Source organism: Branchiostoma belcheri, unplaced genomic scaffold, assembly GCF_001625305.1.
Source record: "Branchiostoma belcheri isolate BF01 breed outbred unplaced genomic scaffold, Haploidv18h27 scaffold71, whole genome shotgun sequence".
In the NCBI taxonomy this organism is placed as follows: Eukaryota; Metazoa; Chordata; class Leptocardii; order Amphioxiformes; family Branchiostomatidae; genus Branchiostoma; species Branchiostoma belcheri.
The window spans coordinates 325454-343541 of record NW_017804365.1 but is presented as its reverse complement, the minus strand read 5'-3'; the positions used below and the strand labels follow the sequence as shown (position 1 = coordinate 343541).

The 18088-nt window shown below is 40.1% G+C and overlaps 1 protein-coding gene across 1 annotated transcript in view; it reads right to left on the bottom strand.

Moving 5' to 3' along the window:
* The window catches only part of LOC109484921 (WD repeat-containing protein 27-like), a 102578-nt gene that overhangs the window by 20094 nt on the left and 64396 nt on the right, over positions 1-18088 (bottom strand). Inside the window, exons 9-12 of the mRNA XM_019788273.1 lie at positions 16358-16455; positions 12875-12996; positions 3006-3103; positions 1657-1759 (exon numbers count right to left, since the gene is read on the bottom strand). Of these exons, the coding sequence (XP_019643832.1) occupies positions 1657-1759; positions 3006-3103; positions 12875-12996; positions 16358-16455 (421 nt within the window). The remainder of the gene's footprint in view (positions 1-1656; positions 1760-3005; positions 3104-12874; positions 12997-16357; positions 16456-18088) is intronic.

The following is an 18088-nucleotide window of genomic DNA, read 5'->3' as shown; positions in this document are numbered from 1 at the left end:
TTTGGAACCTCTTCAGTTGTGACACCGTTGTAGCTATAAATGGGGTTTATAACCATAAAAACAATCTACAGGGATGAAAGATTATAAGTGAGAAGGTAATATAGGTGACTAGATATATCCTATAGATGATGATGAAAATGCATGACTCAAAACATCCATGAAAAAGCAAAATTTCCAATTACTAGTATGACATCATTTCTAAGGCAAATCCACAAGTAGGCCACCTGATGCGGCACTGCATATCTCTTTGTCACTTGGAAACAACAGGTGGTGCTGATGTCATAATTCCTGCTAGAGAATTTCCATTTCCAAATCTGTAATAGGTTACCAAAACTATGATATGGGAAATCCAAAGAAAAATGTCAATATTAGAGAGACAACACATTATTGTGATAATCGCAATGTTAGGAAGCACTCCCAAGGACGTGCTAATACCATTTTAACAAAAGAGGGCATTATATTTCGTAAATACTGCTGTTATTCAGCTCCACTCAAGTGCCCCATACCATACCTAGCTTTTATTTGGCATATATCCCTTTGTTTACACTGGACATGCATTATGAACTTCTGCTTTAGATCTAAAATGCCCACCTGAGATGTCTTGTCTGATAACATTGTCCGTTGACAGGTTTTGGAATGACAGAAAGATTTGCTAAAGCCTTTTAAAAGCAGGTTGTAGGGCAAACTGTCATCAGGAGAGTCACTGGAACACTCATGTTTTGAAGGTCAATGCCACAATGTCATTGTCTTCAAGTAATACATATAGGTATACTGGAGAAAGTTTAAATTGTAATTTCCACAAAATCTCTTTCAAATAGGTTGAATATCTCCGTCTTGATTGATTACTTAGTATTCTTATGACTTACATGTATCTATTTTTATTGATGCATACTGTATTTCTTTTAATGTTTGTAATTGCATGAACCTTACATTGTGTATGTTATTTCTTGTTCGTGATTACTTCATTTGATGTGGATATTGTATGTTTGGGAAAGGGACACATTGAAAAATGCCAGTAGGCAATGTTTCCCCTGGTGAAATAAAACAAACAAACAAACAAACAAACAAACAAACAAACAAACAAACAAACAGGACTGGCGATGAATGGAGGTAACGTTGCATGACTGTGCTTTCCGACTCGCGGGAGGGCCGGGACCGAGGGCGATGCGGAATACTGTTGTATTCTATATATACATACAACTGTATAACCAACATCTAAACAGTACTACTACTATTCTCTGCAATCTCACTTATCAAGCCTGTTTGAAACAGCTTTATGTACTTGACAATCATTGATTGAAAAATGCAATCCTACTTTCAATCCTGATTTCATTCTTTTATGTTCTACCTTGGTTCAACGGTATACTGTATGATGTTAAGGTTACACTATTGTTTCACTTATCTTGGTAGTATAATATCATGTATGTTATTTAAGTTACTTTGATTTTGTATCAATTTGTAATTTGCATAACTTTATTTATTACTTTTGTTGTAATTTGGACTGAGTTGATTTTGTTGTTAATGGCTTTTGTTTGGGTTTTCCCCCTCGGAAACATTGAAAAGTGCCCTCAGGCTTTATGTTTATAATAACTCCTGGTTAAAGAAATAAAACAAACAAACAAACAATTTGTTAGCTGAATACATGGCCGTGCCCACCGATTTGTCCTCGGCTCCGGTGGCGATGAAGCGCGCACAGGGGCTCATGGCCAGACCGCAGGGGTACGCACGGTTCAGGTGCCCTTCATAGCGCCGTACACACCTGGAATGCGACAAGAGGCGTCAGTGTCTCAACGTAAAGTGCGCATCATGACCTTCAAGAACAATCTATTACCCAAATGAATTGCTTCACAACTCTGGCCTATAATCTCTGTCTTAGGAGATAAAGGTCAAGGTTTCAAGTGTTGTTGTTATCCTACAACTACAACAGGAGAGGGGGTGGATATGCTCCATCAGATCACTAACTACATGTACATGTACTCCATACAAAATTTAATGTAGATAAGCATATTACTGATTGACTGCCATGCATCAACACTACCCATCTAAACTCTAGTAAATGATCTGTAACACCATGTATCATGTAGTTAAGGGCTGGGATTGTACGGACCATACATGTATTTTACTGGGCACAGCTACGTCAGTTCCACAGTACACCTTAAAACTTTTACTGCTTGTCCTTAGAAGTTAAAACATATTCAAAAATAGAAGACCCTGTGGTGGATTCAGCTCACTTGTCTAACTTATATTGTTGCCACAGCTTTATACTTAATTCTACACAAACTGATTTGAACAGAAATTAAACAAGTTGCTCATGCACTTTCAGGTCATTTAATGTTGTCTTACCTTATCAGCTGTAAAAATAGTTTATAGAGGCTCAACTGCATTGAAAGTGCCTCTGTGGTCTGATTTAAAGGTTGTTTGGAGATTAAAAGGCATTTAATGATAAGACTATCTTGAAGGCCTTCACTTTAAGATTTATCAATGATGACATGTATAAGGTGGCTACAACCACAGTATTCCATTGCCTCCATCATGAATTGTTAACAATATGATACTGTAAATAGATACTGTCAATCAAAAGTGGCATCTTAAGTTGAAATAAGTCAACCACATACAATGTATGCATTTTTTTCAATTCTTAAAGAATAGTATGGAACAAGTCTGCACATTGGCAGAATGCACTGCGCCTTTTTTTGCGCGATTTTTCACGGTTTTCGTTGGATGTTTGGTCACTGTTGTATCAGAATGTTGCCTGATGCAGACATTATCTATTTCTTTGAAAACTATTAATGGGATGTCATCTTTAGATACATGAATATGACCTAAAGAGAGACATACTGCCAAAGTGCTATGCACAATACATTAGGATTTTCGCGCAGGCACAGTACGTTCTGCTAGCATGCTTAGAAGGACATTTCTGCCCAAACCCAATTTAGTAAATACTTCATTTCTTCCAGGGATAACAACCTGCTATTGTAGCTTCATGAGATCACATGACCACCCACCTGTTTGTCCGCAGGTCCCACAGTTTGATGCCGTCTGTTAGCGCGCTTGTCAGGAACAGGTCATAGGCGCTGGAGGGGTGAGACACGTAGGCTGACCCCTGTACAGGACAGAATAAGCAGGGAGCACTTCAGACATTTATCTCCCCACAGGAGTGACCACTTCTGTCAACAGACTCCTGGCCAACACAGATAAACATCAACTATTTCCAGGTACAGCCCCTCTAAAAAAAGACCCCACATCAGTTTAGACTTCAGTGTTTATTGACATCTTGTAAAAACCATTCAAGGACTGCCAAGTATCTGTGTATGTGTCCTCGCGTGTCATCATCTTACAACTCCCCGCGGGTCCGAGGATTTAGTTTTGTTTTGGTCTGCATTTTTCGGAGGCCAAGTATTCAGGACATCACAACATTAGAGAGGAGTTGTATAAAATGTTGCCACTCAGCCATGATGGCTGGAGACCAGCGGCTAGGACGTTGGGGCGTTGGATCGGGTTGCCTAGAAACAGACACTCAAACAAGTACAGGGAAAACTCAAAACACCTGCTGAGTATGTGACATGCACTGAACTGTGTCCACTCCATCACATTTAAGGTCGTCCAAAGTTAAGAAGGAACATCACTGAAGGGACAAGAAAAGAGCTAGACGTACTAAATCTCTTGAAAGGAAGTCAACTGTCTGTTTTATCTTTACTTCTAGTCCTAAATTGAGACCAAAACACATCATAAGAAGGTAGAGGATGATATAGATATCTTTATAGCTGTATAAACCTTGACTTAACCCGGTGAACTCCTAACTGCACTTTATCTATTAGTACTGATATCTAGAATGACGTTCGGCTCACTTTTGATTAAAACAGTATTCCACAGAGAAAGCTATGCCAGGAATGCAATAGTGCCATCTCTATTGATGTAAACAGGGCTGTGACAACTGTATGATATATACATAACTGACTTAGCAGCCAACTACAACAGTGACTTGGCAAACTTAAAAGGTTCTCACTGGAATGTGTAGAAATTGTGGTATTCATTCTAGTGAAATATCATTGCTGTCTCCTTTTGTGTAACATTTTCCATCTTGACACTGTGTAGCTATATCGACTGCCATGGTAACGTTACATTTTGTAAACTGTGAGTGACAGTTTTGACAGTCCTGTTAGAAATGTCTTCTCAAGCATGGCCGACAGCTAACTGTTGGAGGTCAGACAGGTCATTTAGTAGTCAACATCTCAGAAGGGCAAGGACAGAAATATGGAGCAGGAATGGAGCAAGGTTAATATGGCAGCTAGAGGGCAATGAACTTCTTGTCAGTTTCCAGTCCACATCAAAGACTGCAATATATTTGGAATATATCACTCGAGACATGTTGGACGACCGTAAATCACTTTCTGTTCGTGGTAGAAAACATTCGCAATCTGACAAAAAATAGACATGTTCACGGAACTATAAATGTTCGAGGTGGTGGCAGGTGCAGAAAAAAGGAAGTTGGTGAATTATTTGTTCACAGTTTTCGATAAGTTTGCGGTACAGAAGTGGCCCTGAAAACTGCAAAAAATTGTGATTTGCAATTTCTGTTCTGCGCTGATTTGTTTCTCACTTTTGTTTTGGTTGAGTTATTATTAATTTGTAATAATGTTTTGTTAGTAATTTGTGAGCTTATCCCCCAGGAATTCTTTGAAAATTGCACAGAAGGTGATAAGTATATCCTGGATAAAATAAAGAACAAGACTTACAGTAGTATGTATCTGAGACAAAGCAATTAAAATAGGCAGGTTACATGAGGTTATTTTCAAATCACATGTCAGCGACCTGATTTTTATCATATGACTGACCTGCCTGTAGCGATATACACTACAGGTGGGCAGGGTGGGCATGATTCATTGGGCACATACAGACATGCTATTTCCTGTACAGACATACTATTTCCTGTACGCAGTTTGACATGATGATTTTGACATTACCATAAAAATTGTGGTTTTTTAAATAAACCAGGCACACCTCTCTAACTATCTGAAAGACAAACAATTGTGCTGGGTAAGGGCACAGTCATAATCGTGCTAAAGGTCGTTGGACGATTTTGATGTCATACAGTATTTTTCAAGCAGGCTATGACAGAAACAACTGCTGACAATGATGTAATTCTGCATTTTTAATAACAAGACAGATGAATTTTATATGACGTAAATCACTATCCGATGAATGCCCTTAGTTTGCAATGATTATTGTAGGACAATTGTACAGCGCATGTGACCACCACCTAGAATTACACCATGTGATCACACACTGCAGAGATGACAAAATGTCAGCCTTGGTTAGGCAATGAAGTAAAGAAATGGGTCATCATACTACTGTACTGGTTTGAGCTGGATAACAAGCTGGATAGAGCCGGATGGCAGAAGGCCACACAACACTCCACTCACATGCCATGCAACTTCCAGATGTGCTCTAATCAGTCTGAAAACTCTAGCTACATTGGTTTATGCATATGAACCTTATTGCTCGACAGTTGTACGTGGTACAATGTATGGCAACAATGACAATGTGATCAATTCAATGTGATCAATACAATCAACTCTATTCTAAGAGAGTACTACATGTACATGTAATAATGATTCATGTATTTCGGAACAGGTGGCTGTCTTGGCAATGACAAGAATCATAGAGTTGATAATATTTCATATCTGGACCATAGTGTGAATGTGGAGGGAGCATTGCGGTCTCTACGCTAATAGCTGCTTATAAAAAAGAAATGATGGCATTGACAGTAACATCCTTTTATTCCCAGTAGTTCTAAAAACAGACAAGGTCATTGCCTGTCTGTCTGTTCTACAGATGTTTCATTTGGCACAATATTTGTACATGCTGCCAATGATCGCTTTTTTGCTGCTTGACTGTAAAAAGTACTTCCTATTCTAAAGAAAAACAGCTAACACATTGATGACATGCATAGTGACTATAAAATGTACTAGGTTCTTTTCTGGAGCAAGGCTTCTCAAACAAACCTTGACATACATGTAGTAAGTTTATATTACGCGACAGTCATGTATGATGTCTTAACCACAGTATATTTCAGCAAAAATGTCTCCTTCATCAGTGATGTCTGAGTCATATCAACAAGGAAATAGGTCCCAGTTACACTGCTTCACTTGTTTGTGTGCATTTCTATGCCTTGCACATCGAACATGCCAGACGTGTAGGGAGCGACACATACAAGTTCTGCCAAACACGGACATTGCCGAGTGATTTTTTGTTGCCAAACGTGTGTTATAGCAACAGCTCAACAGTCCCCCTGCTACAGAACAAATATACAGGATGTTTCAGCTAGCGGCAGCCCATCCCTCATGTAAATGTTATGGGTGACTTGTGGCGATTAGTGATATGACTGTTTGAACTTTGGGCTTGTTTTTAACGTCTAGAATGGCAGGGCCTGATTGGGAGCCTTGACTTTGGCAAATATTTGAACACGTCAAACCTTCAGGTTCACTGTTGAACTTACTCCTAACACATCATTACCTCTTCCGCCTCTTGGCTATCCTTGGCAAGGGCTATGGGAAGGGCATGATAAGGACGTATTTCCTGCTAGCCAGAACTGTTCTCTTTTCTTCTACTAAGGGTGTGCATTCATTTGTCGTGATGAGACGTAGCAAGGCATTCTAATTTTCCATCAATTGCAGCTACTGTACCAGCTTTTAATCAACATTAAGTGTTGTCCGGAAACTGTAAAGTGTAATGCATCATATGTTATTTCTTATCTTAAATTCATTGTTTAGCATTATTGAAAAATTCTTCATATCGCACAGTCAAATGTCAATTTACACCCCATATCATTGCACAAATATCTAACCAAACTCTTGCCACTCTGTTCCAATTAACATGCCTTGTTCTAATTGACCTTGACAGTGAAAAATTTTTACTGTATCCAATGCCTATATTTAACTTACTAAAACTTAAACACACAATGCATTGAATGCATGCATACATGGTAGATGTGTGAAAATGATTGCATAGAATTACATGTTGATTTCAGGATTTATTGAAATTCAAAATGTGTGGCAGGAATTTTTCGTCAAATACTTCCAACCAAATCTTCATTCTGATTCTTTGTGCAATGATCAATGTCTTTAATGTTCAATAACATTGTAAGCAATGTATTTTGTATCTTGATCTAGACTCTCCTGTAATGCACACAGAATACCATATCTCACAGTTAAGTACTAAGTAACAGGTTATTCACTTATGACCACAATTATATAAAGGCTATAGCCTAAGGGGAGCCCACATACCCTTTTCTGTAATAGAGTAATCAGGCATTTTAATTCTACGTAATTCATAAAGCAAATGCCGTAAATCAATGTAATTGGGAATCTGCACATTAGCCGACAAATTTTCAGGCTGTAGTATTACATTATATATTATATAGTATTAGGGTCCCCAAATTTGGCATAACTTAAATATGTATAGCTATGGTAGTTCTTCTGAATTTTGCATAAAGAATTATCAGGAAAAAACAGACTGCCACTACAGCTTACAGCTATAGCTCATATATGAGACTGCATGAGTGAGTTGTTGGCCCCCCCCCATGATACCCCCCAAAGACCCGATTTACACATGGGCAACCTGATGACGTGAAAACTCTGTATGCACACTGGCGTACAAAAACTGCGTATGTCAATTTTTCCTGTGTGTAATTCGTCCTGTTTTACGTAAGAACATTACGTACGTTATCTCAAGAGCTGGCACACAATCTGAATGTATGTTCTTGATTTATGTCAAAGCAGGCTGATTAACATGCAGGAAAAATTTGACGTAGTACACAGTTTTTGTACGTTCACATTTCTCACTCTGTTTGCATTTCTCAAAATCGGTTCTAAGGGTGTTTCTGGAAATATGCACCTGCTTTTAGTTGATATACATGACTATTGTACATTGTACAGTATCGAGACCACCCCCACCATTTCCATTTTGTAAAAGCTGAAAACAAAAATCAGATCTCTGTCTCATTCAAGTCATATCCTCAAGGTTTAAAAATGTGACCTTTCCTCCAAAGGAACAAACTGACAGGAGGATGTGCATGTTGGTACAAATGTACTGTGTTACCTCATCAGCACATTTTTCCAGCATTGGGAAGATGTTGACAGAACTCCTCTATTCCATAGTGATACCGTAAACAGTGACTAACATTACTACAGAGTAAAAGAATGTTGGAGCTTTCTTTCGACTTCCACAACTGATGCCGCAGTAACAGTGCAGCCCAGGATGTGTAGGTTTATTTGTACTACCAGCTCTGTTATATCAACCTGTCAGCAGTACAACAACTTAAACTGTCATGGGAAAGCGCTCAGAGAAAGGTAGGACCAGTCAAACACATGCCATGGGCAAATACTTGGGATTGTTGCGTACGTTTGACAAAACTGTAGTCTCTGTACTGAGAAGAGGGGAATAAGGAAACTTCAAGAGTCCTAAAAGAATCAATTTCACCAGGAAATCCTGTTTTTCTAGCTAACGCTACTGTATACAATGTACTATATATATCCACTTTATCATCCAATGCCACTTATGGTATTACAGGAACGACAGGAAACCATGATATCACCACTGTACATTGGAACCGAAGACAGAAATTTCCTTGTAGTCCTTGCAACTAAGGAAAAATGCTTTAAGATTCATGCCTCGGTAGTCTGTCTTATGTCAATGTCTTAATAGAAAAATGTAGGTAAAAATGACAACTGTCAGTTCTGGGCTATGTGCCTACACTGTTGGCTGCTTATAACGTCAAACTCAACTAATAATAGTAATACTAACTACTGGGGGCTCTTGTCAATGTCAACCTGTCACTGTAGAATTTGCTTAGTCTTTAGAACTTTTCTAAACGGACAGCCATTTACATTATAACTTTTGTAAAGCTTTGCTATGTACACTCCGGCATTACACAATGTAATCTCGCTGTCAGGTTGTTTCCTTGCACAGCTGTAAGTCTGGCCCACACCTGTTTCCCACCTGTGGGTTTGTACAAGTGCAAGTACAAGTACACGTGGACCGTTCCATCCGTCTGGCACGGGGACAGACTGCACTGGCAACAGGAAACGCATCCCGAGGCATCTCAACCCCAGCTGACAACCTTTCCACTTTTCTCTCCGAGAGGGTCTGCATGCACTTTTCCATGAGGCGTAGCAAGCCATTTCAATTCACTGTTAATCATAGCCGGCCGCTTTAGTTCAACATTAAGAGATGTCGGGAAATTCTTCATGAAACCTGATGTTTCTGACTGAAACAAAAGAGATGCTGCTTCAGTGAGCATTAAAGTTCTGCTTGAATTTACTGTTAAACGTTACGTTATTGCTCCTCCTAAATTTGCCGTGAAGCGTTACAAGGATCCCCCCATGCAGACCCTCCTCTTTGGTCAAACTGATGTAACAAAAAGGAAAACAAACTCAAATGCACCGAACTTTTACATAACGAGTTGTCATTGGCTCAGAGTCTACAAGAACTGTGAGACTGATTTAGTGCTAAGTACATTCACACTTCTGCCCCAGTGTAGTATGTCAAATACGTGTAAGTTGTAAATGTGCACCTGGGGATGGCTTTTCTTTTATCGACTCTCACTACTCCCTGTACGGTGTTTGCTTTCTTGATGAAAGATCTGCTAAAATTGCAAATGCCAGTGCTACCATATAGAAGACCATAATTTCAGTAGATCTTCAGGTTCAGAGTATAACTTTTCATATTTGTCATAAAGCAATCTCCATTGAGTTAGATTTTATTGAGATCCACGTACTTCCTTTTGATTAGTCATACAGGTCTGGTAACACAATTCTACCTTAGCCTGTTGGCATAAAGCCGTCTTTAACTCTTTGTTCTGAGAAAGATACAGGTACTGCGAACACCCAGAAACTTGGCGTCATACCTTGAGTATGTCTACTTTGTGCGCTAGATGTCCTGTTTGGTTATTTCTGGTATCTTATTTCTTGTGTATGACGGCTATGGGCAGCTACATGTCAGCACCGATCACATGTTCCATGCTTTAGCCCAAAGTAATTGATATTGTACAGGACCTTTGCTCTAATCCCAATTTTTAAAAGTATCTCTTTCTGCAGAATGTCTCAACGCAGCCAGCAAAACACCGGTGACAGTCATATATAAGGTGGTTCTCTTCGGCGAAACCATGCGGACGACATTCTACGCTGCTTACTGTACAGATACGCGATGCCACGCTTACTTCATATTGACTCAACCAGGGGTGGGCGATACCGTCATAAACTGTGACACCCTTCTGACTCCGTGACACCTTAGAAAAACCCAACATTCTTCTTCGTTCACGAAACGGATACACAACGCCGCCCAAGCTGAGTCACCAGTATTGTCTGAGTAAGGTCTGCCAATAACTTGAAGTTGATCTTTATCACCGTTTCCGATAAGGCACCTTTCATCAGCGTGACGACTATAAGACTCACAGGTTACTCCGGCGTACAAGCCAAGTGCCGCAGCGATTCTTTGAAACCTTACGGGACAAAAACATTCCAGTTCGCTCACTTTGCAGACGAGGAACATTTCCAAACACTGAGTCACTGTCACTGTCGAAATCCTCCAAGACTGGACTAGCTTTGCAGCTGATCTTTATCTTACACTATTTAGCTTTCATCTGTTTCATCCTCCCCTCTTCTACCTTCATAAGATGACAAAATAGGATGGAGCAAAGACAAGAAGAGATAAGAGAAAGGCCTGAGGGAATGACAGGAGGAAGGATGTGTGGAAGGAAGGATGTGTGGAAGAAAGGAATGCTGAAAATAGTTGATTGGTCCTCATTAAACTTGACCTTTTCCTACACAGAGTACACCATTAAAAGTTAAGCCATGTCTTGATCCTCCATTTTCTACAAAGATCCTCATGTAGTGCTGCTACCACACACACACACAGTCCCCATCTCACACTGTAGACATCAAAAGGCCACTGGGACATACATTGTACAGTCTCAGATGTGGTAAAAATCTGGTTTTATGTCATGTCAACCACTAGACCTCAAAAAAGCAATGTGACACAAGATAGGTACCCTGTGATCACCTCTTTCACTTCTGTCCAATTAACGTGAGAAATCTTTCTCCGACAGGTGACCCGAGGTAAACCTGTACCTGTTACTGATCCCTGAGATGGACCAGACTGGTCATTTTTCTGCTGATTGTAAAAGCAAAAAGAGGTCTTTTAAGGGAAAGGTATGATTCAGTTTTCATATATCCCATATGTAGAGATTGAAATGTCTGAATTGGTCCTAAATGTATATATTTTGGCTCTTTTCCATTATTCTCTGTGTGTAGAATAAACCTGTGCTTATGAGTTGACACAGCAGCAGCAACCTGTTAATACCAACTTGAAGTCTTTTTGATACTTTGTTATGTGAACAGAACTGTTCCTAAAGTTTAAAAAGTCAACTGGCAAACTTTCTGGCCTTGGCACTTCCCCAACCACACTATACCCAGGTGCTGATATAAAAGTATTTGTTGTACCGGAAGTTCAAGCTATTACATGCCCTGTTTGGGATTCGGTTAGCTGAATGACTGTGGGTTAGGAATGACACCAATGCCGGGTATGTATCCTGTAAACAACTTTCTTTTCCGTGCCAGACCATGCAGACAGGCCATTGAAATAATTACTTGGCCATTTTCTGGCTGGCTGCGGTATGTGCACGGTTCTCGTTCTGCAAGAAAATACTGCAAAGATGTTGACATGTCTCAGTCTGACCGTGGCTCTGTCTGAGAGTGTGTGTACACGGTAACTTGTTCCTCTGCTGGGCTTTGTCTTCAGCCTTGAAGGAAGTTTACAAAAAACACCTTGTAGCTTTGAAGTGCACACCTGACTGTGTGTGTCAGCAGGTGCACTGTAGGGTCCCCAAAACGGCTGCTTTGAAAGGAAAGCCTTGGAGCTCACCTTGGAACTGTTACAAAGCAGTGAGATACCAAGACATGTCAAGCATCAATGGTGGAGAATGTAACTGACCCGTCCCCCTTAAGACCTAATGATAGATCGCACTAGTCACCACCTTAGCCTCCATCTGTGCATTGTAGCTCTGCATAGGTGGGGCAGACAGACTGTCCAAGGACACAAGGCTCAGCAAAACTGTTGAAAATCTCTGACCTGTACTACTTTGGAACGTAGTGAAAACAAGCATCCTGGAGTTCCAAATAAAAAAAATATCCATTCACTGGAGGGGAAAAGCTTTTAGGTTTAACCTATTTGCACAGGAAAGTGAGATAATCCTGTTGCCATTGGCAAGCTCTTTTAACACCTGATGAAGAGAGAAATGGCTAGTGTAGCATACACAAAGTGCCCCCCTCCCTCCAAAGCACCTGGTCAGGTAAAAAATATGCACACAATCTTGTTGTCCCATGCAAAAGGCAAATAGCAAACATTTTCTCACTGACCATGTGAATCTAGTAGCAGTGGAAGGACAAGTTTTCATTACAAGCAAACTATGAGAGAAGGCAAGGAATTCTAAGTACTACATTGTGGTATTTAAATTCAGAACGCTAGCGCCTTTTCTGACATTAATGACATTCTATATTAGCACGTCGGCAGAACGAACATTTATGTATTGTGCCTGCGCAAGACCAGTAAATGTATTTTTCATAACATTTTGCCAGAATGACTTGTTTAATGTTTGTATTCACATATTGAAGGACAACATCCCATCTATACGTTTTTAATTGTTGTGTAGGAAAAGATATCATCTGTAACAGGCAAAAGTCTGAATGGAACATTGACCAAACATCCAACAAAAAACGTGAAAAATCTGGAATTCGCACAGGTGCAGTACGTTCTGCCAACATACTTTCTTTATATAGCTTTCTGCCTCGAGCAAGGAAAGAATTATAGAACTTACTTTGTTCTGGCAGATAGCATGCACCGGCCTGGTATGCGCGTCTGGGATGGTTCGGACGCTTCTGGCAACATTCATGTCAAACACCTCCATGCTCTTGTTTGACCCTGCACACAAAACAATGTCTGGGGGAACAGGTGATTAAGGACCATCACATCTGTGCTCTTGTCATGTATAACAGATTTCTGCTGAAAAAAATCTAGTGAGAAAGGACCATGCCTGATAATATACATATATATATTATATTATCATGAGTTTATCATTTAATGCTAGAATCTCATGTAATGCCAGAATCTCATGTAGTTATAATTTTGGGTTTGTATCAGCTGTTTATTTATCTATTTATTTTTGGTTCAGCTATACAAAGGACAGCCAGAGCTGCCCAACTAGTTTTAAAGGGCTAACCCTGGAGACAAAGACAACCTGTACATAAGATGAGTACAGAACATATATATAAAAATCAAAATCATCAACTCATTACATCTATAGGATTTACTCTACATTTACATATCATATCAGCTGTTGAGGGCTATTACATTCTAAATATGTAGGGAAGTTACAGGGGAATTCTAGGAGAAAGGGGTTACTGTAAATCAATCCTCTCCCTGCTGCCTCACGTTACAACTTGTACAACTTTTGGTGCCTGAACGAGCTGCTAGCAGGTGGGCTTGATGGACAGTCATGCAGGAAAAATCCCACCCTGCAACACCAAAGGGGCTTTGCTGGCAGAAAGGGAGGGGGGATTGTTTGATTATGAAGACTTTGTTGGATACAACAGACAGAAGAGGTTCTTCCAGATGGAATGAGACTGTGAATGGTGCGGTATCTACTGTGGAATGAAGGGGTCTGCATGCCTTTTTCCATGAGGCGCAACAAACCATTTTAATTCACCGTTAATCGTTGATGAAGCGTTTAAGCGTTTGGAAATTCTTTGTGAAGCGTAATTGGTCGCTTTAATTCCACGAAGCACGTTATTTGTTATGACAGTCTCAAATTCATGGTTAAAATTCTTCGTATCGCATACATTGTGTAGTTGAGGTCCAAATTGCTACAAAATCAAAATGGCGTGTCCAAGGTCCGCAGACTTAGTTTTACCAGACATCCCATGAAATAAATACAAAAGAACATTCCCCCCAAAGCCTAAGGCATAAGTCAGAACAACCTATTAGTAATCTAACCTAAGCGTTGGTGGCCTGCCTGAATTTACCGTTAAGTGTTGTCTGCCTTTCTTTAAGTGTTGGCGGGATCCCCCTATGTAGACCCTCTGGAATGTGGCGATGAGGTTGGTCAGGTCTGATAAACTGAGCAACATGGGCGGTGGCAGAGTCACTTTATTCAGGAGGGATTACAAACAGGCTCTTGCAACACAAGTCTCCCTCATCTTCCCCGGCCGCACGTGATATCAAAGGATGAAGGGGACAAAACCCCAAACTAGCTTCAAGGTTGTATTGACACAGGTCACCGAGTGACTCTCACCAGAAGTAGGTTAAACCCATCCTTTCTTGTCCTTGATTGGTATTAAATGTCAGCAAGATTATGAGCTTATCTTTTTTTTTGCACTGGGTTCTGCACATCTGTTTGTGATGTTTTTGGTTACGTAACCTTCAAAGGGATTTCTTTACGTCCTATTGTGCTGTTCACATAAAGGAGGATCAGTAAGAATAGGAGATAGAATCATGATCAAAGAGAAAGGGTTGCTTTCAAAGGGAGCAGCTTGGAAGTCCACCGAGGATCCTAATTTGCCTTTGAAGCTCTTACTCTCCTGTGTCGACCAAAGTCAGACTGGGTGCCCTGAATGCTTGCAGTTGGACTGCAGATGTGTGGGTGATGTTGGCAATACTACTGAGACTTTCCCTGCAGGACTTCAAGACTCGAAAAATAAGCTTGTCTTACTTCAAAGGTTACAACTTAACAGGATCATGTCATGGTTTCAGTGGGAAGAGACATGTGACCACGAGCAAAGAAACTCAAATTCAACAATATGAAGATGATCATGCCTGTAATAAACAGAATATATGGCATCTGTCACAAAATAGCCAATACATTACTAGATACATTTACTTTATGGCCGAGAGGGTATTGAGTGATCTAGACATCTTTGTCTAGAGGGAATGGGTCAGGTGTGGTGAACCTTTGCAAGGCAAACATGGCTGATGTGCCCAGACAGGTAGAGAACCCTGGCCTGGGTGTAACTGTAAGTACATGTACATATGTAAGCCTGCCTGAGAGTGACCAGAAGGTGTCCTGAGATGCACAGTTGACAGCGCCAGGCACAGACTGTCACAGACAGCATCTCTATAACACAACACATGTTCACTCATGTCTGCATGAATCTGACATCAAAATGCTGCGTTTGTCTGTACCAGGACGATCCAAATATTCCTTATGGCCTTCTTACGAACCCAAATAGCCAGTTTCAAAGACACTTCTTACACGCACGTGTATCAAATGTACTCCGTGCATGCATTTTTGACAGTCAGACAAATATTGTGGCAAAGGCGAAACATGAATTTGGGCTCGAGTCAAAACCCATGTAGAGATCACACCAAAATTAACTTCTTCGTGGGGGGGACCAAATGTTGTGTCAATTCAGCTGGCTTGTGAAAACAAGAAGATGACAACAAGTTCAAAAAGTCTGCTAATAAAGAAACTGTTAACTGGCAGGTTGTCACCCCCGGGGCATGCGGGACGTGCTTTGTACATGATAATATTCACGGAAAATATCCTCGGCGTGTGCGCTCAGCAGTAGTCAGCCTTCACCTTGAACTGTGCGCAGACTACACACAAAAGTTTCTCATGAGAACAACATGGTACATTTGGTTGATGTTTGATGCTCCAGACACTCCGGGGACATCTGGGTGTCAAATCCACCTGTTGGTGCTATCACTGTTTCTGAGATAAAACTGGAATAGCCTGTGGCATGGGATGGTCAGGCGAGAGAGAGAGAGGATTTGAGTTACATAACAAGGCAAGGTCGGGATTAGTGGAGATTTCCAGTGGAAACGTTTCCTGTTATGTTTGCATTTTACTAATTGGATACGATTTGCAGCCATGTAAATTTGAGGGATTTCCTACACCAGTCCCGAACGATTAGCAAGGATTTCCTTATTAAGCTCTTTGGATATTTCAGGTACTATGAAAATGCATGGACTAAGCCATAGCTAAGAGACTGTATGATATGTCTTGATGATAGGGGAGGGGGGCATCAGTTGTCAGAGGGAGGGGCAAAGGAAAATTTTCAGCTTTGGGGGAGGGCTGAGGAAAAAAAACTTGGCCTGGGGGGAGGGCCAAGGAAAACGTTTTAGCTTGGGGGAGGGCCAAGGAAAAAAAGGCTAGGGGTGGAGGGCAACAGAAAATTTTTTTCTTGGATCCATGCTACCCTCCGTTATTTTCATAATTTTGTAAAACATGATTTAAGACAATTTGTGGTGTGGCACTGAGTCAAAAAATTGAAAACTGAAACACCATGCAATAATAAAAGGATACAGGAGTAGAAGCCGTTGACAGCAGACAGAGCTGTTATCTGTTGTGTCTTCTCCATTGTCAGTGTCTTCACCAGCTTGTAGTGACTTTTGGTTTGATACCTGAAGAGAAGACATCAACCCAAAAATCAACAAGAATTCCGAGATCTCATACCTCCATGAAATATGGGCTTGATATGTAAATGTAAATTTCTTCTTTAATTATGCAAATGACCTCTGCATTAACATAATATATACATCGTGATGTATGTTAACTTTTGATTAACTTACAGATGTCCCAAGTATGACATTCCCATCATTCACCATTAAGAAATCATAGAATTTTCGCATTAATTATGCAAACTAGGTCATAATTTGCATAATTAGTATCTGTTGATGCTCCGCCTGCCATAGCTTACATACATTACATGTATGAAAGTAGTATAATGTAAAACACTGTAATTATAGAATTTCCTCATTAATTATGCAAATAAAGTCGCCATTTGCATAATTTGCATTTAATCATGTACAACTGTCTCTCAGGTACCTACACACCAAAAATGATGAAAACACGTTGTTCCAATCTGGACTTATTGGCTTTGAAAGTTTTTACCAGAAACTAACCTGCAGTTCCAGAACAAGCTGCTAGGGGGACCGAACTTACGCCACTTATTCCTAACAGGATAAGCTATCTGTCAACAAAAGTCAAGACCATAGGTTGTTCAGGACAAAAGATACAAAAACCGGAAGTTCTGCTGCAGTACCAAGGTTGTTAACCAGGAGGCCCATACTTGACCTTGACCTTTGTCTTTCCAAGACTTACCATCATACCAAATATCATCACAATCCATAAAGGCGTTCTGAAGTTATGCTGACTACAAAGTTGCGGAAACACACACAGACAGACAGACAGACACACACACAGACATACATACAGACAGACACGCCAAAAACAATACCTCCATTTTTCATGGAGGTAAAGATATCAAAATACTGTATTTGCATTTTGTAGACATCCAGATAGAGAAACTATGCTCTCATCACAATGTGCTCTGAATGTAATTCATGATAGTACTAAATCTCAATGCATCAATATCAGTTATAAAATGTTATATGTATTCTCTGAGTCAATTCGTAAAAGATTTGAATCAAGATATCGTAAATTGTGAATAAACGTTCCAGTATAGTAATTTTTATCAGATAAAATATGATACTATAACGCAATATCTATATCAATATCACAATTTACTAATATGTTATATATATCTAACTAATGATCTTAAATTTCTTTTCGAATATTTACATAAACATTCAGACTCGAATAAAAAACATGCATGCATTCATAAGAGAGAGTAAGGGGTACAATCCCAGAAAGACTGTCAGTTCCAAGAACACCCTTGCAGGTGCACAGAGCAGCTGGTTTGTTAATCATAGACGGTTTGTTTACGACTTGCAAGCAACTAAAATACCAGATCTGTGACCAAACGTCAATGACCTATCTGGAATAATTTTCCCTCTTTACAGAAGAAAAGAATCAATCATGTGAGTGGTGACACCTCTTTCGGGACATCACTAGCGAGCGATTATCCGACACATATGCCGTGCTAATTTCTCAGTTAGATGTCCCAGGGCATGTTGTCATGAGGAAAGCTCAGTGAGTCAAGATGAAGGCATGACAAGGACAGGTGCGTCGAATGCTTGATCTTTGCAAGGACAAGAGGATTACCCAGGTGATGCTAATGTGTACTACTGAGTA